The sequence below is a fragment of the Giraffa tippelskirchi genome, chromosome 7, assembly GCF_054371585.1.
Source record: "Giraffa tippelskirchi isolate mGirTip1 chromosome 7, T2T-mGirTip1v1.2.pri, whole genome shotgun sequence".
Classification (NCBI taxonomy): domain Eukaryota; kingdom Metazoa; phylum Chordata; class Mammalia; order Artiodactyla; family Giraffidae; genus Giraffa; species Giraffa tippelskirchi.
The window spans coordinates 79,019,384-79,045,025 of NC_137281.1; the positions used below are offsets into that span (position 1 = coordinate 79,019,384).

The 25,642-nt window shown below is 39.4% G+C and overlaps 1 protein-coding gene across 17 annotated transcripts in view; it reads right to left on the bottom strand.

Moving 5' to 3' along the window:
* Positions 1-16,655, bottom strand: part of DPP8 (dipeptidyl peptidase 8) — a 53,988-nt gene extending 37,333 nt beyond the window's left edge. For 5 of the 17 annotated variants that reach the window (XM_081513789.1, XM_081513784.1, XM_081513790.1 and 2 more), the window contains exons 1-5: positions 16,449-16,655; positions 14,594-14,731; positions 11,882-12,151; positions 6,172-6,284; positions 444-617 (exon numbers count right to left, since the gene is read on the bottom strand). In XM_081513789.1, the coding sequence (XP_081369915.1) occupies positions 444-617; positions 6,172-6,284; positions 11,882-12,151; positions 14,594-14,630 (594 nt within the window). In that variant the 5' untranslated portion in view covers positions 14,631-14,731; positions 16,449-16,655. Of the gene's footprint in view, positions 1-443; positions 642-5,952; positions 6,073-6,171; positions 6,285-11,881; positions 12,152-14,593; positions 14,732-15,453; positions 15,526-16,000 lie in introns of those variants that run through there. The other 12 variants (XM_081513791.1, XM_081513786.1, XM_081513780.1 and 9 more) reach the window with 6 other exon arrangements.
* Positions 16,656-25,642: the final 8,987 nt, after the last annotated feature.

Here is a 25,642-nt window from a genome sequence, read left to right on the forward strand (position 1 = left end):
TAATGAAAGCTAGAAGCATCATAATTCTATCAGAAGAATAGTTCTAATATCACATGAAAAACTGCCTGGAATACAATCAAAATTTAAAACTATTTATTGAGATGAATTAAGCTTTTAGAAGAACCAAAAAGGGATTGTCTTGTGATATCATTATCTTTGAAAATCCAACTTAGCAATTACACAAAAAATGGCACACTGATTCCCTTTACTAACTCTTCCTATATAACAAGTGTTTTCAGTATTTTAAAAATTATATAACTAATGTCACTGAAAAATTATTAACTAAAAATTGGAAATTAACACCCATATGTCCTATTTTCTTTACTACTAAGTTAGTGGTAAATAACTGGTAAGCAGAATTTTTTAGTTTAACTATCTTTCTGATTTGGACACAAATAATTTTAGGACAACTAACAGTTTATCAAGCAGTAAAATCAACTTACAGTAAATCCTTGTGGCCCTCCATCTTTTACATGGTAAATTCCACTACCAGCTTGAAATAGAAATGTTCCACTTCCTTGGTGATAATCATAAGAAGCAATTCCAACTGTTCCAATGCGTTTTCTTTCCCGTAATAGTTCTTCTTCTCGAGAATACATTCCATAGTCCAGTGTCGCCTAATGCAGAAAGAGAGAGGTCTCCTATTCTAGTTTTCTGAAAGCCAGCTTTTTGCTTTTATTAATAGCACTGAAATTCTAGCATCTACAGTATTACTGAGTTTACATTTTGAGTGATCCCAAAATTTGTTACACCTTTAAACAGATTAATTTTGGGAAGTCTGCTGAAAAATTTGATAAAAGGTCCCTAGATGAATACTGCATACATTAGAGAGCAAGAATTAAGCTCCATCACTTTGACTTGGCATTCAAGAGCTCCTGCAACTTTAATGTAACACAGCAGCTCTGCATGCATTTAAGAGGAGACTCTGAAGTAGTTTAATTTCTTCAAAACTAGTCTTCTTCACTTTCAGAGTAGTAATAAACCATCTACTTCAGCACTGTAAAGATTAACTTAGATATAAATATGTAAAATGTTTACTAGCACAATGATTGGCACAGAGTAAAGTTCTCAAACATCAGCTATCATTAGTACCTTTCCACTACATCCACTAATACTACTCTAACAAAACCTCAGATCAGGCTCATCACATCACTGATGTAAAACCCAGTATGTGGTGTTCTGGCTCCTGGCCTTTGTTCCATTTCCCTTCACACCAAGAGGCCAGTTTTCTTTCTATCCATCTGAGTTTTACTGCTATCCCAAAACCTTAGCCCTAACTCAGTATTGGCCAGGAAAGTTTCATGATATTTATAGAAGAGTTACTATCTCTTTTACTCATTTGGCTATAGTTTTGTTTTTCACTTTCTTTCAGTAAATGAATTTAAAAAAAACTTGAGAGCAGAATCTGTCTCATTTTGTTTTCCCACCTAAAGCAACAGTTAAAATCTCCCTCAAAGACTATTTGTAACTAATGATTGATGATGATGAGGGGCCTTCCCAAACTAAAAGTATTATTTGATACATATACATAAAATTTCATATGTATAAGAAGAAATAGAAAGAAAACAAATCTAATAAGTGCTAGTTTTAAGAATTTATATCCACATCTTCCCTAAGAGCTCTTTATGATAAATAAATGGATAAATAAGGGAAACAGACATGGTTTCTGCTATCAAGGACTAATTATTTTATTTTGTTTTATTTAGCCATGCCACAGCTTGCAGGATTTTAGTTTCCCAATCAAACTGGTCTCCCACAGTGGAAGCATGGAGTCCCAATCACTGGACCATCAGGGACGTCTCAAGGACTAATACTTTAAAAGTAGTCAAGTTTATATATCTGGAAAAACACATAATTTAAAAAGATACATACACCCCAACATGCATTGCAGCACTATTCACAATGGCCAGGACATGGAAGCAACCTAAATGTCCATCAACAGAGGAATAAACAAAAAAGATATGGTACATATGTATGTACAATGGAATATCACTCAGCCACAAAAAAGGATGAAACAATGCCATTTGCAGCAATATGGATGGATCCAGAGATTGTCACACTGAGTGAAGTCAGTCAAAGACAAATATCATATGATACTGCTTCTATGTGGAATCTAAAAATAAATATAGATACCAAGTCAGTGGGAGGAGGGATAAATTGGGAGATTGGGACTGATACATACAGACTATTATGTATAAAATAGATAAGTGATAAGGACCTACTCTATACCACAGGAAACTCAGTCAATATTCTGTAATGGCCTATATGAGACAATAAGCTAAAAAAGCGTGGATATATGTAAATGTATAACTGACTCACCCTGCTGTACACCTGAAACTAAGATAACACTGTAAGCCAACTATACTCCAATACAAATTTAATCAATAAAATAATCATATGGATTGAAATCTTTGTATTTTCCTCTCAACTTTATGGTAAGCCTAAAATTGCTTTAAAAAATCATTCTTAATGAAAAAATAAATAAAAGTATGCATACCTATCCAAATGTATCAAACCATACACTTGAATGCTTGCAATTTTTATATGTCAATTATACCTCAATAAACCTTTAAAAAGTGAAACCATATAAAGCACTAGATGAAAACATGGGTAAATTCTTTTATAACCTGAGTGTAGAAAAACTGTCCTATGACAGAAGACAAATTCTAGAAGCAATATCAAAAGGATACATTTTATCATACAAAAATCTTTCATGTGGTGCATGAGCACATGCACGTACACACACACATACATACCATAAAGAAAGCAAAAATACAAATAACAACTTCATGAAAACATCTGAAACTGTATCACAAAGGGTTAATATCTCCAGGAAATAAAAGGCTTCTAAAAATGAAAAAAGGACCACATTACATAAAAATGGTTTATAGATAAAAAGATGATAAACTCTGCCTATAAAAGAAAAGCAAATTAAACTACAATTGGGATAGTATTTCTATTAGATTTGCAAAAAATCCAAATGTCTGACTACAAACTGTGTTGGAGAATCTATGGGAAAACAGTTACAATTATTCCTTGCTGATGGAAATTCATAATGGCACAGCTTCTACGGAAGGAAATTTGATACCTAGCAAAATTACAAAACCATGTACCTTTTGGTCCAATGATTTCAGCTCTAGGAATCTAGTTTAAAGATACACTGGCAAAATGCAAAAAGTTGTATGCCCAAGCCATTTTACTGCAGTACTATTTATAATACAAAGATTGAAAATAACTAAAATGTCCATCAAGAGGGAACTGGTTGAATACGATTTGTCTGTACAACACAACGCAGATGTAAAAACAAATAAAAGATTATGTATATGGCTTGTCCTTCAGTATCTAGTACCCAGATCATAGTCTCTTAATACCACTTTGCTCTAAAGGAAGCAGACAAAAATGGCTGATTCCAAGCATAGGAAAAGCAATGTGAAAGATGATCATGAAACATCTCCATCCCACCAAGTAAGAGAACCACCAACTACTACCAGGATCATGTCAAAAAGATTTGATATGTCAAGTTGATGGGGATTCTAACAGTTAAATATAAGATAATTTGTACAATAAGAATAACAACTGTCAATGGATCAAAAGATACCAAACAGGCTTACACTGTAGGTTTATAAAGATATAAAAATGAAAACAAAATACCCTCCAAAACTCCTAATTTATCACATATAGAAGACTGTGTTTGAAAAATGGGAAATAAAGGAAAGAAACAGCCTGCCTTTCTATCGTGAACTCCTCCTCAGGATAACTGAATAATTGTTGAATAGCACTTTTATCTTTACAGAAATTTCTCAGTTAATAAATGAAGAAGGAATGATAAAAACTCACTGTTTTATAATAGAACTAGGTAATGATCAAACAATGCTATCATCACAAGAAACTAAAGCTCCATATGACTTTTGATGGGGGCATACAACATTATCGATGAAGTATTCTTTACTTTTTTAATTGTTGTAGAAAAAATATATATACATATAAATAATATATATAACATAAAACTTACCACCTTAACAACTTTCTAAAGTGTACCGTTCAGTACTGTTTATTATATTCACATTGTTGTGCAACCCATCTCCAGAACTTGGCCATTTTGCAAAACTGAAACTCTATATCCATTAAACTTATTAAACAGCACCTCCTCACTTTTCCTTCCCTCAGTCCCTGGCAACTACCATTCTGGTAGTCTATTTGACTACTTTAGGCATCCCATATAAGTGGAGTCATACAGCATTTGTCCTTTCGTGATTGGCTTATTTCACTTATCATAATGTCTTCACCATTCCTCAATGTTGTAGCATGTCACAACGTCCTTCCTTTTTAAGGCTGAATAATATTCTATCACATATATATGCCACATCTTGTTTATTCATTCATCTGTCCATGGACACTTCGGCTATTATGAATAATGCGGCTACGGACATGGTGTAGAATTATTTGTTCATGACCTTGCTTTCAATTTATCTGTAAAGTATTCTTGGGCAGGGAGGGGAAGCAAACCTGTGTCTAATCAAGCTTCTAGATCTGACTACCTATTTCTATTTACAGAAAATACAGGAAACTGAAGAACGTTATCAAATAACACCACAGGAATACAATCAGCATAACAGACCCTCTTTCTTCAATCGATAAACCGTAACGGGGAGAAAAGGACAGAAAGAAAATCAGAGGATTAAAAGTAAGAGAAACATAAGAAACCTATCAATCAAATGTAACATATGAAACTTATTTCAATCCTATTTAACAAATCAAGTGTAAAAAAAGAGAACATTTATCTAAAAATCAAGAAAATTTGAATATTTCATATGAAGAAATGATCAATGATTTTTTTAAGATATGATATGGTGGTAATGTCTAATAAAGAATATATATTCTTTAGAGACATGATCTATTTAGGAGTGAAATGATATATTTGGGAACTCTTTCAAAATAATCTGAAAAGTGGGGGTGGGGACTGGTAAGGCTGTAATGAAACACTGATGGCCAAGATGTGATAATTGTTAAAACTAGTTCACGTGGGATTCTATTTTTGTGTGGTTTGAAATTTTCCATAATAGACCTCAAAAAAACCCCCACAAAAACCTCTGACTCACTAATTTACAACCTATTCCATGTGAAAACTACCATTATTTTAGTTCGACACACTGTTCTCAGAATACAAAATGTTTCTGCTTTAAAGAAAAGTCACAAACCAATGTGGAAAACAACATCCCTGATAAACAGTTATAGTCAAAATGGTTAGCTGTCATGGAAGATTTTTTTTTTTTTTACTTCCTAAGAGAAATACCACATTTTGGTTCATTTAGCCCAAATATGCCATTCAATAATATTCAATGTAAAAATGTTAAGTGAGAACCTAAAAGGCAGACAATGGTATCCAAACTATGATCTTGTTCTTATGATGTTTTCGACCATTTACATCTTGTTTAAAGACAAGATACTGAAGGAAAAAAACTTAACCTTTGATTTTCCCTAAATTGAATCATGCTATTTAGAAACAAAAACTGAACTTAGTACCTTTATTTAATCGTTATATTAGTACTGTTACTAAATATTAGAACTACAAATTCAATTTAAAGATTTAAATAAAAGCTTTCTGGAAATATATATTACTTCTTTTATGTGAACAATTCTCTCCCAAAATGTGAGAACCATGTTAACTAGCAAGTTTACAGAAGGGAAAGGTGGTTAAACAGGGAGAAGGTAGTTAAAAAATATCTGGGAACTTCCCTGGTGGTCTAGTAGTTAAAGAGTCCATGCTTCCACTGTAGCGGGTGTGGGTTTGATCCCTGGTAGGGGAACTAACATCCTACATGCCACACCACACCGGGTAGCCAAAAAAAAAAAAAACTGAATTGTATTAATAACATCTAATATCCCTAGTCTCAGATATTGAGAATTAAATGAAATTTCAGGGTCATACATGGAAAAACATGTAAAACATACATATAAAACATGTAAAATGTTTTAATTCTTTTTTTATATTATGGCTTATTGGTCTTTTAAAATTATTTTTTATTTATTATTACTTTATTAACATATATCTTAATTCCTTTTGATTCTTATCTACTTCAAATATAAGATCCCAATTGAATTTCTGCCCCTAAATAAATGCAATACTAAAAACATACACAAAATCATAATAACAACAACATTTAATCCTACCTGAAAAAGATCCAAAAGAGGCTTCCAAGAGAGCATTAAGACTGCTGCTCTGTTGATGGTTTTGGGAATTTCAGAATAAAACAGTGTATTTTCTCTGTTCTCGCCAGACATAGCTACAAAAGAAAACAATCCTTTTTTGATACTGTAAAAAATGGCAGTCTGTTTACTACAATCACAGTAGTAGGTACACAATGCCTCTTACATACTGCAGGATGCTGTACTCTGTGGGACCTATAATGCACGTTAACAAGGCAGAGATGTGCATGCCATACGCCATGGCAATTTTCTTCAATAAAACCCAGGCTCCCAGAAAACATTCAAATTTTGGTCCTTCTCAAAGCAAACATAAAAAGTGTATAAGATGTTGTAAGGGTAAGTGTCATTTTTAGTTTTTTTTTTTTAATTGTTAGTGTCTTACAAATTGGCAACAGACTTACTAGATTTCAAATGGAGGTGCTTTGCGACAACTTCAGATGATTAAGCTTCTTTTTCTGAATAATTTACAATATTCATTTAGAAATATACATAGGTCTAACTGAATTTGAGTTTTTCTTCATTATAAATATTCTATCACTATAATCACTAATAAGTTTCAAATGAAAGGACATTCACATTAAAATAACACAGAATCTGATATCTGATTTGCTAGAAGTCTCTTTATCCTTTATTCAGGAACTGTGAAAGAAAGAGGTCTACACTAAGTAGAAGATGGGTCTATTCTGTGAAATCATACGATAACTGAACGGGAAGATTACAGCAGTGTAGAATAAACTACATGCCAGAGAGAAGTAACAGAAATACAACGTGGTTATGAAGAGGTGAACCAAAGAAAACTCATAGTAAAATAAAGTCCTTCTACTCTACCACAAAGGTACCAGAAAGGTATCACTTCCAAAAAAAAACCCTGGGGAGAGTGAAAGAGAAAGTAAATAACACAGGAGGAACGAAAGCTCTCTCTCTAGCGGAACAAATCATCAGCCTGTGTTTCTGATAACGGCAGAGAAGGTAGGCTGTGGAAGGACATGCTAACTTCCATGCTAACCCTTGCAAGGACTGGGGAGGAGTCCCCAAAGATCCACAGCTTCCTGTATCCCTTTATTATCCTAAATTTTACTTAAACCTTTCTTAGTCTGTCTTGCCTTTTGGAGTAAAAGTTAGTTATCAGCTGATACTTATTTCAGCATTTGTGGGAGTGTTTAGTCGCTCAGTTGTGTCTGACTCTTTTGTGACCCCATGGACTGTAGCCCACCAGGCTCCTCTGACCATGGGACTCTCCAGGCAAGAATACTGGAGTGGGTTGCCGCTTCCTTCTCCAGGGGATCTTCCCAACGCAGCACTTAGTTTTGCCTTAAATCTACTTTGCACATTCCAGAGTTACTTTGTTACATATTCTTAAGACAGTAGCCACCTATTCATAATCTTACAAAATACAATCAGATCCTCTTTAAGCCTTTCCCTTCTAAGAGCTTTCAGTATGCAACTAGGATAAAGCTGGTTCTCATCTATCCTCAATGAGAGTCATTTCCCACAATCCCTTCACATTCCCCTCTTGAAATTGCTACTTGTTCCATGTCTTCCACAGATTCAACCGTGACCAATAAAAATTTCTAACGTACACACACTCCAGTTGTGTGTAACACAGAATGACCTTTCCCCATTGTTTCTTTCTTGTTGACACAACAGTATTTACTGGTGTCTGAAGTATATTAAATTTTTTGAAACAAACTTATATGGAAAAAATTAATATTCAGGTAGATATAAAACACTTGAGCAAATAAAATGGCATACAACTTTCTTGAAAAGCTCATTATTATTTAAAAGAGGACTTGTCTGGTGGTCCAGCGGTTAAGAATCAGCCTGCCAATGCAGAGGACACGGTTTTGATCCTTGGTCCAGGAAGATTCCACATATCACAGGGCAACTAAACATATGCATCACAACCTCGGAGCCCACGCACTGCAGCTACCGAAGCCTCGGGGACTACACAGTCTGTGCTCCACAAGAGAAGTCACTGCAATGAGAAGCCTGAGCACGACAGAGAGTAATAACCCCTGCTCGCTGCAACTAGAGGAAGCCCTCGCGCAGAAACGATGACCCAGCACAGCCAAAGATATATAAATATTTTAAAGATGGTCAATTTTCCTAACTTCAACTATAAATATAATGCAATCCTAACACAGTTTAAGTAGGATTGGGAGAAAGTAGCTTTAAGCTAATTTAAAGTTCTCACAGAAAAACAAGCAAACAAAAATAATCAGGAAAAGTATGAAAAAGAGTAATGAAAAGTACTGTTTGTTTACTATCAAACAGTAAAACATCTAAAGTTATAGTAATAATAGTAAGAGCAGTACAGTATTGGCACTTGATTTGACAGACGGATCAATGGAGCAAAACAAAGTCCAAAGTACATAAAGATTTTTAAAAAATACAATCTGGAGTTGAGATAGCCTTTCTAGATGTCTAGATGGGATACAAAACTACATAAAAAGTAAAAATTTAACTACCAAAAAAAAAAACCCAGCCACAAATTTCTACAAAAGGGCAAAAGGCACCAAAGACAAAACACATTCAACTTCAGGGAAAAAAATATCACAATGGATTCATTCCCTCACTGTACAAAAAAATGCTTTAAGTTGACAAGAAAAGTACCCACAACCCAACAAAAAATAGACAGTGATTACAAACAGGTCACAGGAAAAAAAACACAAATGTCTTGTAAATATATGAAAGGATGCTCAACTTCACTCATAGGAGAAATATGAATTAAAACTACAATGAAACATGGGAGATATAATGTACAGCACGATGTCTATAATTAATAATACCATGTTGCATATTTGAAAGTTGCTAAGAGAATAAGTATTAATAGTTCTCATCACAAGGACAAAATTTTTTTTAACTGTATGGTGACAGATGTTAATTTGACTTACTGTAATGGTCATTTCACAATGTATACAAATATTGAATCATTATGTTGTACACATGAAACTAATATGTCAATTATACTTCAATTAAAAAATAAATAAAAAAATTACAGTGAGGGATTGCTGTTCACCAATTAGATTGGAAAAGATAAAAAGTTTGCTCCCTCACTATTGGCACAGGTACAGAGAAATACATACTCTGAGGCAATGCTGACAGGGATGTAAACTCTGTAACCTCCATGGAGGGGTAATTTGGCAATATCAATAAGAATTCAGAACCTGTACACCTTTTGTCCTAGTAATTCCACTCTTTGCAATTAGTCCTATTAAGTAAATTCACACATGTACAAAATGTTCTACAGTGATATGTGCTCCCTCATTTTTTGTAATACCAAAATAGAAAGACCTAAATGCCCATTATTAGGGGCCTGGTAAAGTAAAATATGGCACAATTATATAATGGAATACTCTGAAATTGCTTTAAAAAAAAATCTATAATTACTAATGTGGACTCATGCAGAGAATATCGCTTTAAAAAAAAAATCAAACAGTTTTGGAGGAGGGCAGGAGACCTATTTTTAAAAACTTAGTAAACAAAGGCACACTAGGAGGTCAGTGCCCTCAAAGTCATCTCAGCCCTTCCTTTCCCACCCAGCTCTTAGCTGTGGGAGTTCACTCGGGCCTCAGTTCCTTCAGTGTTCTCATCTCTCACATTCTTTTCTTTCTCACTCTACCAACCAACACCAATCACACGTTCATTCCCTCAGGCTGTGGGTTAGGAAAATCAAGTAGTATAGCACGACTACACTACATGAAGGAACTCCAAAATTTATGGGCTTGGGATCCCATTTCAACTATTGTATTAGGGGTGGAATCCCTTTTGGTAAGCACTTTTAATGGTAATTCATAAACATTTTTGTGAGACATTTGTTTACAGTTGAGAATTACGGACAGTATGGCTAAACTTTTTAAATACTATACAAAATATAAGGCCTTCCCCCCTAATTTTGCCCAAACTCTCTTCCAATCAAATTGCCTGATTTAGCAATTATGGATAAGATTTTCTTACAATGCTTCTCCAATCAAAGGAAAGTCTGATTTTCTGCCTCCAATAAAGCCGCAGCATAAGTTTCTTGAGAAAGATGTATATGTATTTCCTACTCAGATGACTTGGGCTTCCCTGGTGGCTCAGATGGTAAAGAATCTGCCTGCAATGCAGGAGACCTGGGTTCCATCCCTGGGTTGGGAAAATCCCCTGGAGAAAGGAATGGCTACCCACACCAGTATTCTTGCCTGGAGAATTCTATGGAGCGGGCTTATAGCCCGTGCGATCACAAACAGCAGGCATGACTGAAAGACTTTCACTTTCACTCAGACGGCTTACCTAAATATTTCAGCACCATCTCTCAATAAATGTATTCAGTGAGTGACAATGAATGAATGAATGGGCTCTTGGGACTTAAGCTAATAATAGTACAAATAATAATTACCAGTTGGTGAATACTAGGTAGCATACTGTAATTTACAACTATTATTTCTATGTGTTTTTTTTCTGTATTATTTTTACAACTATTATTTCTAGTCCTAAAAAATAATACTGTAGTGCAGACAATTGCTTGGGAGATTGCATAACAAAAAATTTTTATTTTCTTTTCCTTTTTAGTTTTCTTCTTTAGACTAGCCATAGTAAAATTTGTTTTGGTTGTACAAGAACAGTATTATTAACATCTGTTTAAATTTGGGTTGGCCAAAAAGTTTGTTCAGGTTTTTCCATACGAGCATACAAAAACCCAAACTTTTTGGTCAACTCACACTTAAGACAATCCTATGAGATAGATATTAATCCTTGTTTGATAGATGAGAAAACTGAGACCCACAGGGTTAGCAAGTTAGCCATGGAGTTGATAGCAGAGCCTAGGTTTCTGACTCCAAGACTGCCTCTCTATCTACTGCCCTGTGTCTCTATGTATGTGATAGATGAGTCATTTCTTTCAATGTTGTGCTATGCTTAGTCGCTCAGTTATGTCCGATTTTTTGCAACCCCATGGACTGTAGCCCACCAGGCTCCTCTGTCCTTGGGGATTCTCCAAGCAAGTATGCTGGAGTGGGTAGCCTATCCCTTCTCCAGGGGGCTGTTTCCAACCCAGGAATCGAACCAGGGTCTCCTGCATTGCAGGCGGATTCTTTACTAGCTGAGCTATCAGCTGTGCCTAAGCATGCTTGGTGCTCAGTCTTTACTATCTATTCCTCTTACTACAACATCTTAGTAAAGCGTTTAAGGTGTATAAACAAAAAAGAAAGAAAAAAAGTCAATCAGTGATATAATATACTTAATGTTGACAGATCTTAAATATGGACTGAATGGGCTCAGGAAGAAGAGACCAAAACCAGCCTTGGTTTAAAAAAATGAAAGCAGCAGCTTTTTGTGGGAACAGACTACTGGCTTTATTATTTGTGCTCCTCATCCACCATTCCTAAAGAATCTGACTATTCTGAAGGAAAGTCATTTTAAATTAGCTCTAGGAAGAAGTAATATCTGGCATCTTTACTTTGAAAGTAAGATCATGATCAATTGATGATTTGTTATCTGCAAATAAAAACAAAATTAATGGGACAAAAAATTAAAACAGTACCAAAACTGAAGTTCTTCAAATTTTTTTTTTCTCTTTAGTGGAACCATCACTGATTCACTTATTTATTCACCAAAATTTGAGTCCCAGTTGCGTCTAGCCTCTAATTTTGAATTAAGAAAGCATTTCCTTTCAGAAATATGACTTCATACTCACCAAGGTAATAGATCCTGTCCGAATGAGGCCCATCTGGGTCATTCCTCTTCACAAACATAAAATCATGTGGTGCCTTAGCCATCATGTAGCCATGATATTTTCTGGTATCAGCAAGCAGCTTTTTAAGCTGACTCCAGGAATATCGCTCGACATAAAATGGCTCCAATTTAGGCTGATCCTGTGATTCAATATTCTCCTCACACTCTGCAGTTTCAAAGATCTCAACACCCAGCTGTTCTGTTTCCATCGCTGCTGCCATGTTGCATTTTCCTAAAAAAAATAAATAAATAAGCCACACGAAGTTCACAGGTCTGTCCTCTCTTACATTAATCAGAATGACAGCCTGATTAGGGTCTCCCTACTCCACCCCCCCAAAAAAAAGGGAAAAAATGCTTTTCAGTACAGTTGCAATGAAACTTAGTAAGAAAAGCAGTAGCTCCCCCTTCTTTGTGTTCAGTTTGAAACTGAGATTTAAAAAAAAATTGAGGTCATTTCTATTTCACAGTGACTATAAATCTCTTTGGGAACTTTTATAAAAGGCTCTCCTTAGGTATCTCTTGCCAAAATTCCTTCTTCTTTCCCACACTGGAAGGAAACAGGCCATATGCCAGTTGGCTGCTATGTTCCTTCAAAGAGCATGTCAACAGTGAAGCTAAATGTGCCAAAGGAGTTAAGTGTTTTTGCACTTTAAAAAAGTAATATTTGATAAACTGTGGACTTCTTCAGCTAACAGAAATAATCACAACCAATTAGAACGCTAATAAAATTGTTACAAAAAATGTACTTGTAATAATCTTCCTGGAGCATTTAACCAAGATAATACAAATACTGTTTCCTTTTAAATGGGAACTCCAAACACCAAAGACCTAACTGGTTGGTATGTTTTTCTTGTCTTTTGCTCTTGCCTAGATAGCACTATTTTACCATCCCTTGTGTAACTTTATACTCTTATTACAGATTACACAACTTTTACTCTCATTATTAAATGAGAAGAGAAGAAAGTGCCTTTAGTTGTAATTTATGCAGAAAACATTTAATATTTGTACTATCAATATTCTGACAAAAGTCTGAACCCAATTTACCAGTTCAACCCCACAACAATATTAACATCTCATCTACTAATGATGTTTCTTTCATTTTACAAATTGAGAAAGTGATTTTTTCCTCTATCCAGTTCAATATTTAAATGTAACAGGTGCAAGTATCAGAGAAAATGACAAGAAGTGTTATTATAAGCCACTGTAAGATATTCTGACATGCATTATTTATAACACTACCAAAAAGGAGCAACATAAAAATTTGGGGCAACCTGCTCTTTTCAAACTAATAAATGCCAAAAACATGAGGACCTGGGAGATAAACTACACTGCATTTGTGTAACCAATTACATAATTATTAACCTCTTCTACAACAAAAATCAATACACAGCTGTAAATTTAACATGTCTTTTTTAAGGTTTAATTTCACAGGTTAACAGGAGCTCATGGTAAAAAACTACCAATCACAGAGAAAAAGACTAGCAGGTGTAGGCTGAATTACTCCATCAGGTATGCTGTGTGGTGAAATGAACAGAACTGAATGGCTAGGATACTGTGTCTTTTCTCAAGTTACAGTGGATTACACTGCCATTTTCAATGTAAAAGTAGCAAGAGCAGTCAGAAAACCTATTTCCATAGTGTTATAGGTATACAACCTGGAACATTATTACAACTGAGCATTTACCTCCAATGATTAAAATCCACACAGCTCAATAGAAAAGTCATCCAGCTCAACTGATACTCAGCACACTGATGTTCAGTAGCAGTATATGACAGTAGTGGTTGTTTGCCCATCTAAAAGCTGGTGAGGTCTGTTTTCTATCAAATATATAAATGGACCTAGTCTGATTCCTGAGAGTGCTGCTGCTAAGTCGCTTCAGTCGTGTCCGACTCTGTGCGACCCCATAGATGGCAGCCCACCAGGCTGCCCCGTCCCTGGGATTCTCCAGGCAAAAACACTGGAGTGGGTTGCCACTTCCTTCTCCAATGCATGAGAGTGAAAAGTGAAAGTGAAGTTGCTCAGTTGTGCCCGACTCTGAGCGACCCCATGGACTGCAGCCTTCCAGGCTCCTCCGTCCATGGGATTTTCCAGGCAAGAGTGAGGGACAGGTTAAACAAGGAGATATACAAACCGGGCTCATTCTTGTCCACTCCTTGTGTTAAATTTGGAACTTTGTCTCCAAATCACTGCTTGAAACAATAGAGCATGGGGATGGAACAGGGAAGCTCAGCAGACAGACTTCCCAAGCTCACTGCCCAGCTTCTTGAGCTACTGACATCTCTTGTATGTAAAATTTGCACTACCTTGCACTTAAGCATAACTATCAGGTATTCCTGAATTGTACTAGATGCCCACACTCACCATTTCTCTTTCTCCACACTTTCTCTCTTTCACACACACACATTCTACAGTTCAAATGAATTACTACTCTGTATTTTATGATAAATGTATATTCTGCATTTCCTTGCATAGACCTGATATTACATAATTTTAGTAATATACACAAATGTGTAACTAATTTCCATATTACCTTATATATACATTCTCAATATATGTGACCAGAGTTTTCTAATTTCAACAATTAGAAAATAGGTCAGTACACATTCTCAGTACCATGCATTTACTTTACTGCCCCACCTACCTCTTCACTTGAGGCCCTTCCCTGGTGCCTACCTGATTGTATTTTCATCTGTTCAGATCTCTTCCACATTCAAAGAGATCTTTTTTCAAGTGACTCAACTTCAAGCATAGATCCCTCTGCTCATCCTGCTCTCTTCTCACAGGAGTCTTTCCTTTTCTCACCATCCAATCCTGCTCACCAAGATAATGAAATAAGATATAAGCCTGTTGATCATTATTAAAATGGATCATATGTGCCCCCAAAATATTAAACCTAAAGTCTCAAATAGTGCTTAAAACTGATATTCTTTTTGACATAATATACAATGCCTGGGTTATTTTGCTTCTGCATTTTCTGAAAATTATAAAATGATTTCAGAAATGTACAGCTGAATTTACTCCAAAAACTATCTACACAGTAGTTTAATCCTGACGTCTAGATACATATTAAAAGGGAAATTATAGAAATTCTTTTAAAAGTATAAAAGGCACACAAATGTGAGATTACTCAGTGGCTATTACAAACTCTCAACAATGACAGACAGTGGATAATAAAATTTCTCTGTGCCTGCTCCTGGTTTTCTGTCTTTAACATAACAATCAGTTTGTATTATTTCACAGAATTCATATTTAGCAGATTGGAGACAGAACAGATTCAGTATAATAACCAGTAAGAACTATTAATACAAAACAGGCCACTTCTGTGGAAAGAGAACAGGCTGTTAACATCAAGATTTTCACAAGATAAAGAATGTACTATCCATTTTCAATGCACTCCATTTTTGCTTCTTTCCTTTCCATGTATACTCTGAAAATATTGATAACTGAACTAGGTAACTTCTCTGAAAAACCTAAGTGTTAAGTTTGTTGAAATTCTGGCTTAGTAAAAGAAAAAAAGTAGAGTCTGTGATTACCCCCGTTATTTGGTTATCGGTTTTAATCAGAGGCTCTCATAGCCCTGAAAGGTGATGGAGCCATGCGGGTCACTGGCAAATGGAGGGGAAAAAGTGAAGTTGTGCTAACACAGCCAACAACAGGACTAAGATGTCAAGACATCTTCCCATGCACTAAGACCCTCATTCAGAGTAGAGTATGTCTGGTTAGAAAACAGGACTCTTGAATTTGGAGCCACTCAAATATCATTCCTTAATTTTTAATCCAGGCGCCAGTTTGTCCACTTAAACACCCCAAGCCTCACTGAAGCCTAGTTATTTCACTCGCCGGGATCCACAGCTAGTTGAGAGGTTTATTATCACAAAGTGGGCAAAGACCTTGAGAGCTAGAATGAAGAAGAGCAGAAGTGTAGCAGAGACTATTAAGGGGAATTGGGAAGGTGCCAAGACTTAAGAAGAAAAATGTGTGAGAAGACAGGTTTGAAACAGGAAAGGCAAGAACCTATCCTGCCCTGGTGGGTGAAATAGAACGAGAAGGGGCCAGTGAACAAGGAGGAAAGGAATCGACCTAGAAATGGGGCAGCAGAAAGAACACCAGCTAGGAAACCAGAAAATCTCAGTCCGAATCCGGTCTGCCACAGTCGGACTTTAGACAAATCCCTTTGCCTCTGTGGACTTCCGCTTCTCATCTGTAAGCCTGGACAACACCCGGCTCCCAACCCCAGCAAGGTTTAATTAAGATAACGGACGTGGAAGTCCGGAGGCCAGCACCCAGCGCTCAGGGGGCGCCCGGTGAACGTTGGCTGACTCGGAATCTGAGAGCCTCGGCTTCCTGTTCCGGCAACTGGGGCTCTACCACCGGCTGTGGCCCGCGCAGAGCGGAGCGCCGGGTAAACCGCAGAGCGAGCTAACCGGGAGAATGCGCCGGGCAGCTCCTCCGCGAGGCGGAGAGGCCCGAGTGGGCAGGAGCGCAGGCCTCGCGGGCGAAGGGGAAGGAGAGAGGGCGGATACTGCACCTTCCCCCCTCCCCGGCCCCGCCCGGACCGTCCTGACGCGCGCTAAAGAGCGGGCCTGCGCCGCTTCATGCCGCGCCGCCTCCACTCCAGACCCGGCTGCAGCGGCTTCCTTGGCGACGGCGCCGGCGGTAACCGAAGGGGTGAACACGGCACTTAAAGACGGCGGCGGCGGCTCCGGCACTTCCGGTTTCTTGCGCGCTGCCCTCCGACCGGGGAAGGCGCAACGGGGCCAAGAAGGACGCCGCTCTCTGTTAGACGGGTTCGCTTTCGACAGTGCCGTCTAGTGGCCAGAGGAGCGAAGGAGGAGCGGGAAAGAAACCGCGAGAGTGGGGGACAGAAAAAATCCAGAAAGCGGCAGTGACTTGCTGGAAATTAGAGGAAGAATTGTGGCACGTCTCATCTTGTTTTTCTTCGACAAATACATATTGAGTGCCTCTTATATGCCAGGCGGAATTGTAGACGCTGAGATTAGAACAGGGACCAAGTCAGGCAAAGATCCCTGCCCCTTCATGGAGAAGACGTGGAGAGGGAAGGGACCTCCGCCTGCGGATTTCTAGGTGTCTCATTGTTATGGAGGAGAAGGCAATGGCACCCCACTCCAGTACTCTTGCCTGGAAAATCCCATGGACGGAGGAGCCTGGTGGGCCACAGTCCATGGGGTCGCTAAGAGTCGGAGACGACTGAGCGACTTCACTTTGACTTTTCCCTTTCATGCACTGGAGAAGGAAATGGCAACCCACTCCAGTATTCTTGCCTGGAGAATCCCAGGGACGGCGGAGCCTGTTGGGCTGCCGTCTATGGGGTCGCACAGAGTCGGACACGACTAAAGCGACTTAGCAGCAGCAGCAGCATTGTTATGGTGCAAAGAAAGCTGAAAGGACGTCCCTGGTGGCTCAGATGGTAAAGAATCCGCCTGCAATGTGACAGTCCTGGGTTCGATCCCTGGGTTGGAAAGATTCCCCCGGAGAAGGAAATGGCAACCCACTCCGGTATTTTTGCCTGGAGAATTCCATGGACAGAGGAGCCCCGTGGGCTACAGTCCATAGCATCGCAAAGAGTCGGACACGACTGAGCAACTGACACACAAAGAAATCTGAACTTGGAGTGAGAAAGCTTGGCTCTGGTACTAATTAATGACCTTCAGCGGGTTAGTCTCTCTGAGCCATGGTTTCTTGATCTGTGAAAGTGATATACTAACATCTCTTAGTTACAATTAAGGAAAACCATGTGTGTCATACATAAAGATGAAGAAACTTGGGCTTAGGGCAGGGAAGTGAGTGATCTTGCTCTCAGCAGAACCAGAGGCAGGTCTCTTGATGGGTAATTTATTTTCTACTCTACGCTACATTACACTACACTACATTGAGAGAAAGAGGGAAAAGGAGCCTTGGGAGGTGACTGGGAAAGTGCTAGGTGTAGAATGAAACAGTGGACAAGCTGGGCCTCCCCTATTTTCTATTATTGCAAGGAACCATTTGTCAGAGGTGTCATGAGGGTTTACTGTAATAGCACTAATAAAAGATCCATTTGGGTGCCATGTTCTACTCCTCAGTATGTAATTATTCACCCTGAACTTAAATGTGTCTTCACTCAGAATTTTTTTTTTAGTTGAGTTCCCCTAAAAGAAAAGTATAGTCATTTTTTCATTGGGACTCCTCTGTGAATTTTGTGCAAAAAACTAAAACAAACACAGAACACCTGAAAGGACTTCGAATGCACATGCTAACAAAATAAACAAAACATCTTCATTTCATTAGTGAAAAAGCTGGCTTTAAACTAATCATTCAAATAACTAAGATATCATGGCATCCAGTCCCATCACTTCATGGTAAATAGATGGGGGAAAAATGGAAACAGTGACAGACTTTAATTTTTGGGCTCCAAAATCACTTCAGACAGTGACTGCAGCCGTGAAATTAAAAGATGCTTGCTCCATGGAGGAGCCTGGTAGGCTGCAGTCCATGGGGTCGCTAAGAGTCGGACACGACTAAGCGACTTCACTTTCACTTTTCCCTTTCGTGCACTGGAGAAGGAAATTGGCAACCCACTCCAGTGTTCTTGCTTGGAGAATCCCAGGGATGGGAGAGCCTGGTGGGCTGCTGTCTATGGGGTCGCACAGAGTCGGACACGACTGAAGCGACTTAGCAGCAGCAGCTCCTTGGAAGAAAAGCTATGATGAACGTAAACAGCGTATTGAAAAGCAGAGACATCACTGCCAACAAAGGTCCATCTAGTCAAAGCTTTGGTTTTTGCAGTAGTCATGGGATGTGAGAATTGGACCATAAGGAAGTCTGAGAGAATTGATGCTTTTGAACTGTAGTCCTGGGAAAGACTCTGGAGAGTTCCTTGGACAGCAAAGAGATCAAACCAGTCAATCCTAAAGGAAATCAACCCTGAATATTCATTGGAAGGACTGATGCTGAAGCTCCAGTCCTTTGGCCACCTGCTTCAAAGAGCCTACTCAATGGAAAAGCCCCTGATGCTGGTGAAGACTGAGGTCAAGAGGAGAAGGGGGCAGACAGAAGATGAGATGGTTGGATGGCATCATCAACTCAATGGACACGAGTCTGAGCAAACTCCAGAAGATCGTGAGGACAGGGAAGCTGCCTGCAGTCCATGGGGTCGCAAAGAGTCAGACATGACTGAGTGACTGAACAACAACAAAAACGTTTACTGAATCTCTGCCATGTGCCTGCCACTGTTCCAAGCACTGGGGCTATAATAGTGAAAAAGTAGGCAAAATCCCTGACTTTGTGCAGTTTACATTCAAATAAGAGGAAAGAGACCTCCTCAAAAGCAAACAAAAACTATATAATTTTATTGATTAAAAAAAAATAAGCTCCAATAGATAACCAACAAGGACCTACTGTGTAGCACAGAGAACCCTGCTTCAGTTCAGTTCAGTCGCTCAGTCGTGTCTGACTCTTTGCGACCCCATGAATTGCAGCACGCCAGGCCTCTCTGTCCATCACCAACTCCCGGAGTCTACCCAAACCCATGTCCATCGAGTCAGTGATGCCATCCAACCATCTCATCCTCTGTCGTCCCCTTCTCCTTCTGCTCCCAATCCTACCCAGCATCAGGGTCTTTTCCAATGAGTCAACTCTTCGCATGAGGTGGCCGAAGTATTGGAGTTTCAGCTTCAACATCAGTCCTTCCAATGAACACCCAGGATTGATCTCCTTTAGGATGGATTGATTGGATCTCCTTGCAGTCCAAGGGATTCTCAAGAGTCTTCTCCAACACCACAGTTCAAAAGCATCAATTCTGTGGCTCTCAGCTTTCCTCACCGTCCAACTCTCACATCCATACATGGCCACTGGAAAAACCATAGCCTTGACTAGACAGACTTTTGTTGGCAAAGTAATGTCTCTGCTTTTAAATATACTATCTAGGTTGGCCATAACCTTCCTTCCAAGGAGTATGCGTCTTTTAATTTCATGGCTGCAATCACCATCAGCAGTGATTTTGGAGCCCAAAAAAATAAAGTCTGACACTGTTTCCACTGTTTCCCATCTATTTCCCATGAAGTGATGGGACCAGATGCCATGATCTTAGTTTTCTGAACGTTGAGCTTTAAGCCAACTTTTTCACTCTCCTCTTTCACTTCATCAAGAGGCTCTTTAGTTCTTCTTCACTTTCTGCCGTAAGGGTGGTGTCATCTGCATATCTGAGGTTATTGATATTTCTCCGGGCAATCTTGATTCCAGCTTGTGTTTCTTCCAGCCCAGCATTTCTCATGATGTACTCTGCATATAAGTTAAATAAGCAGGGTGACAATATACAGCCTTGACGTACTCCTTTTCCTGTTTGGAACCAGTCTGTTGTTCTCTGCTTAATACTCTTTAATAACCTATATGGGAAAATGACTTGAAAAGGAATAGAAACATGTATGTGTATAACTGAATCACTTTGCTGTAGACCTGAAAGTAACACAACATTGTTAATCAACTATATCAATATAAAGTAAAAAAAAAAATTTTTTTTTAAAGAAATTAACAGTAAAGTTCAGGGGGAAAGAAAAACACCAGCCCCCTCAAAACAAACAAACACACTCCAGAGAGGTAAAAGATTTTCTGAAATCATATGGCTAATGATGGACTGAACTAGAGTTGAATTCAGATTTCTTGTTTTCAGTCTTATTTTCTCTTTCTATGGCAGGGTTAAGGCTCCCCTGATGGCTCAGTGGGTAAAGAATCTGCCTGCAATGCAGGAGACATAGGAGACAAGGATTCAGTCCCTGGGTCAGAAAGACCCTTGCAGCAAGAAATAGCAACACATTTCAGTATTCTTGCCCAGAAAATTCCATGGACAGAGAAGCCTGATGGGATCCAGTCTAAAGGGTTGCAAACAGTTGGACACGACTGAGTGACTAAGCACGCATACACATGGCAGGCTTAACAAGCCTCTAAGCCTGAGAAAGTTGTGGGCAAACATCTCCTTCATGATCTCTGGCCACCTTGTATGTAACCACAAAGGCCTCCCTCCCAGGTGAGAGGGTCAAACCGATACTTACCTGAGTTGTAGCAGAATGCTTTGTGACTTTTCTGAAACTGGAGAGGACCAGAAACCTATGAAGACCTTGTCCCCCTCCAGGTTCTGATGAGGTGGAGACTTTCTGCCCCATCCACCCCCGACCCCTCAGAATAGAGCTGAGAATATAAAAACCTCTTAGCTGCAGCCTAGAACCGGCTCCTCAGCAGGCGGTTATTCCAGAACTTACATTGCAGTCACCTGGCCCCTTTTGCCTCAGGAGTGTCCTTTTTCATATGTGGGATAAGAATCACTGGCAGCTGGCACCTTGATGCATTCTTCCCTTTGTGGTATATGTAAGTAATAAACTGTCTGAGACTAAACTGGCTCCTTGCTTTTCTTTTTTTTGACCATGCCACGTGGCATGTGGGATCTTAGTTTCCTGGCCAGGAATTGAACCCACACCCCACTGAGTTGGAAGGGTGGACTCTTAACCATTGGAAGTCCAGGGAAGTCCCAAAACTGGCTCCTTGTATATTTACTGGCTGAATCAGTCAGATCTGGGCCTTGCCAAATTTGTATGTGTGTGCTTGACAAAACCTACTTAACTATATCATATTAGGCTACACTCTAGGAATTCCTCAGGAAAAGGAAAGTTATCTAGCACACATGGTCTGAATAAATAGCACGGTGGGGCTGATACAAATTCACCCTTGCCTATCAAAACAAATCAAAAAGCATCATAAAACAATCATATTCTGACATAATGGACAGCAGGCAGGTAAGTATGAGTGAAAGCTAGAGTGGTAAGGCCAAGTGAGAACCCTTTCCAGGGAACCCTGGCTGCGACTCAAAAAAAAATTTTTTTTTTAATTTAAATTTGGCTACATCGGATATCAGTTGGTTAGGTATTAGCTGCAACCTGGAGGATCTTTTTTTTTTCCCCTTGTGGCCTGTGGCCTTCTTTCTAGTTGTGGTTCAGGAGCACAGGGGTTCAGTAGCCCCTCTTGCCTCTTTTATAGGCTCTTATTCCCAGAACAAGGATAGAACCTGTGCCCCCTGCATTGGAAAGTGGATTCTTAACCACTGGGCCACTAGGGAAGTCTCTGGACTGTGTCTTGAAATCCGTGCCTATTTGAGGTAATCAGGTCCTCATACAATGCTGGGCTTCCCAGGTGGCTCAGTGGTGAAGAATCTGCCGGCAATGCAGGACACAAGGGTTCAATTCCTGGAAGAACCCTGAAGTAGGTAATAAACTATTTCCCCTGAAGTAGGTTCTTCCCTGGGTCAGGAAGAACCCCTGAAATAGCAACCCACTCCAGTATTCTTGCCTGGAAAATTCCATGGACAGAGAAACCTGGCAGGCTGCAGTCCAGGGGGGTCACAAAGAGTCAGACATGACTGACTACACCTGCAGTTCTGACCTCATGTTTTAGAAAACCTGACACCTTTTCACACTGGGCCTCATCAGAGACCAACCTGTCTCCCAGTCCGTCTGCATCTACCAGTCCATGATCTTCAGGCAGTGGTACTTTTGCTCAGGTACTCATGTGTCAGAGCCCAGATTTCAGGAGTCAGGCAGTCCTGGGTTCCCATCCTGGCTCCTCTCCTTACTAACAGATTAATATCAGACCGCTCTTTTTATTTCTCTCATCTATAAACATTCTCTTCCCTCTTATACTTGGAAATTTTTAAATAAAGTTTTAAAGTATAAAAGAGATAAGAGAAAGCTTCTGACATAGACATCAGAAGGGGGCAGAAAGAGTGCCCCCCCAATTTTTATTTAGTCTGAATATTACTCCAAATATTTTCTGTCTTGAATGTTCAACTGAGGTTAAAAGAGAAGAATCTGACGTCTTTGTTTTCTAACCCCAAACTTACAACTCCCAGAAAGCAGTGGTTGCCTCATGCTAGCTCCTTCTATCGGGAAGGATCAAGGGTTAAAAAGGAAGAAAACAACACAAGTTACTCCCTAGTATCTTATCACTATATAAAGTTGTAATCAAAATTTTTGTATCTTTTATCATAAACATTTTAAATACTGCTAGTTTCTTATTATTTTGCACAGCTGTATAGTTTTCCTACTGAATTGTCATACCACAATTCTTTTGGTCATTCTTAAGTCCCAATGTTTTTCTATGTAACACTGTAAACATCTTCATATATACATCTTTCTTCCTTGAAATTATTGTCTTAGAATAAAATCTCCAAAGGGGAATTACAAAGCCAACCAGCATAAACATCTCCACTTTTCTTGCTACCTCTTGCAAAATTGCTTTTCAAAATGATGCCATGAATTCACATTGCCCTTAGCTACACTCAGCATGAGTGTGCCAATTTCACTAAAACTTTTCTAGCACTGGGCATTATCATCAGCATGCACATTTTAAGCATTTACTGTCTAAAACATTGTACTAGATGCTATAGGATACCAAAAGGAGACAATCTGTGTTGCAGGGAGGTTTACAACCTAGTTCAGGGGTCCCCAACCTCTGGACCATAGCCTGGTACCTCCTGTCAGGTCAGCAGCGTTAGATTAGGAATGAGGCGCACAATAAATGTAATGCGATTGAATCATCCCAAAACCATCTGCGCTGTCTGTGGAAATCTGTCTTCCATGAAATCTGTCCCTGGGACCAAACAGGCTGGGAACCTCCGATCTAGTTGAGGAAATAGATCACAAGCATGTAATAGCAGTTGACTACATCACATCCGATGGGTTAGAGTTTGTTTTTCCACTTCCTCTATATTTTGTACCTTTTGGAGGCATAGTACAAACCAAGCTGTCATAACAAAAAGGAGCCTTTTTAGTTAATTTTCTTTTCATATTTAATTTTTTGAATAAAAGGGTATATAGTAAAAATATTCTCCTATGCTGGTCTTTCAGTCACAGTTTCCCTCCCCCCAAGAAACTGAGGTTATTAGATTCTTGCATATACTTTCTACATAATATTTTAATGTGTGTGTGTATTAGACTCTTTTTTGCAACGCCATGGACTGTAGCCCACCAGGTTCCCCTATCCATGAGATTTCCCAGGCAAGGATACTGGGGCGGGTTGCCATTTTTTTCTCCAGGGGATCTTCCTGACCCAGGGATTGATCTTGTGTCTCTTGCATTGCAGGCAGATTCTTTACCACTGGGTCACCTGGGAAGCCCATTTTATGATATTGACTTGGCCAAAAATTCTTTCGTAACAGCTTACAGAAAAGCCCAAATGAACCTTTTGGCCAACACAATATATAAATTTATTGTTGTTCAGCCACAAGTTGTGTCCGACTCTGCAGCCCCCATGGACTGCAGCACACCAGGCCTCCCTGTCCCTCACCATCTCTTGGAGTTTGCCCAAGTTTGCCCATAAACAAATGCCTATATGTAAATGTAGTATTCCTCTCTCCACTCCACTATTTTTCAATAAATGCTAGCACACCAACTGTCTTCCTGGCAACTATATGGGCAGCCCAGAAAGCCAAAACTTATCAGGTAGGTCAAATTGAACAGGGTGGAAAGGCCACTCCCCACACTCAAGGAAAGGGGCATCTCTGCACAGTCATCCGAACTGGGGATTGACAGGTTGAAGGGAAGGTTTTTACAGCAATGATTGGCTGCAATGCTCACCACCCTCTTGGCATAGTTAAGAGGTTACAGGGCTATGAACTGGGTGCACAGATTCCCCAGTAGATGCCTGGGCTGATCTCTCAGTCTCTCTCCACTCTCAACTTTGTGCCATCTAGGTAGAGTAACCTGATTTCGGTTAAGGATATCAGGTTGGGTGATGCTGGGTGAGGCACAGCACAGCCAAATTCAATAGTTCATTTTCCAAAGTTTCTTATAGATATAAAAAGCTTCTGTAAAATGCTGGACAAGGAGAATGTATATGATGACTTGCCAAAGGCAGGAGTACAGATTTATGTACTGAGCATGTGCTTCAGCCCCAGGAGAAGGAAAAGGCAACCCCCTCCAGTATTCTGCCTTGAGAATCCCATGGACAGAGGAGCCTGGCGGGCTACAGTCCATGGGGTCACAAGAGTCGGACATGACTTAGCAACTACACCACCATCACCATGCGCTTCAGGCACAGAGAGCACTCAGCAAATGCTTCTGGTGGCCAGAGGAGGGAGGGGTGACCCTGGGTCAAAGAGGGCTGGGGAGGCTCACCTGGAAAGTAGAACGCAAAGACAGTGCTTCATTTGCATTTTCATTTGACTGGTATTATCATAAAACCCTCAGCCCTTCCTAATTCAGCTGGGCAGGGCTACTTCTGCACTGCCTTTTTACCCCCTCTTCTATCTTTTAGAATTTACCTGGATGCTACTCTTTCCCTTCCCCATTTCTACTTTTGTTTTTTTTTTTTTTTTACTGTATTTCCCATGGAGAGAGAGGCCCACAATAGTGGTCCTCACAGGAAATTTTAGGAATAGCTGAGAAGAATATTGGAGGGCACCAACTCTAACGCTCTCATTTGATGGATATGGAAGCTCAGGCCCAGAGAAGTCATCCAGTGGGTTAGTGGTGGTGGAACCAGTCTGGATAAATTCCCTTACACTGGACTTTTCTTATGGAGCATATAAGGCAAAATGTCAACATTCGGTCTCCTTGCTTACCAAGAGTCTTGAATTCAATTCACCTTGGGTAGAGGTCAGTTGATAAACCTCAGGGTTCAGATATGCTGGACTAAAATTATTTTTATTTTACAGCCTTCAGGATGACCAGGGCTTTCCTG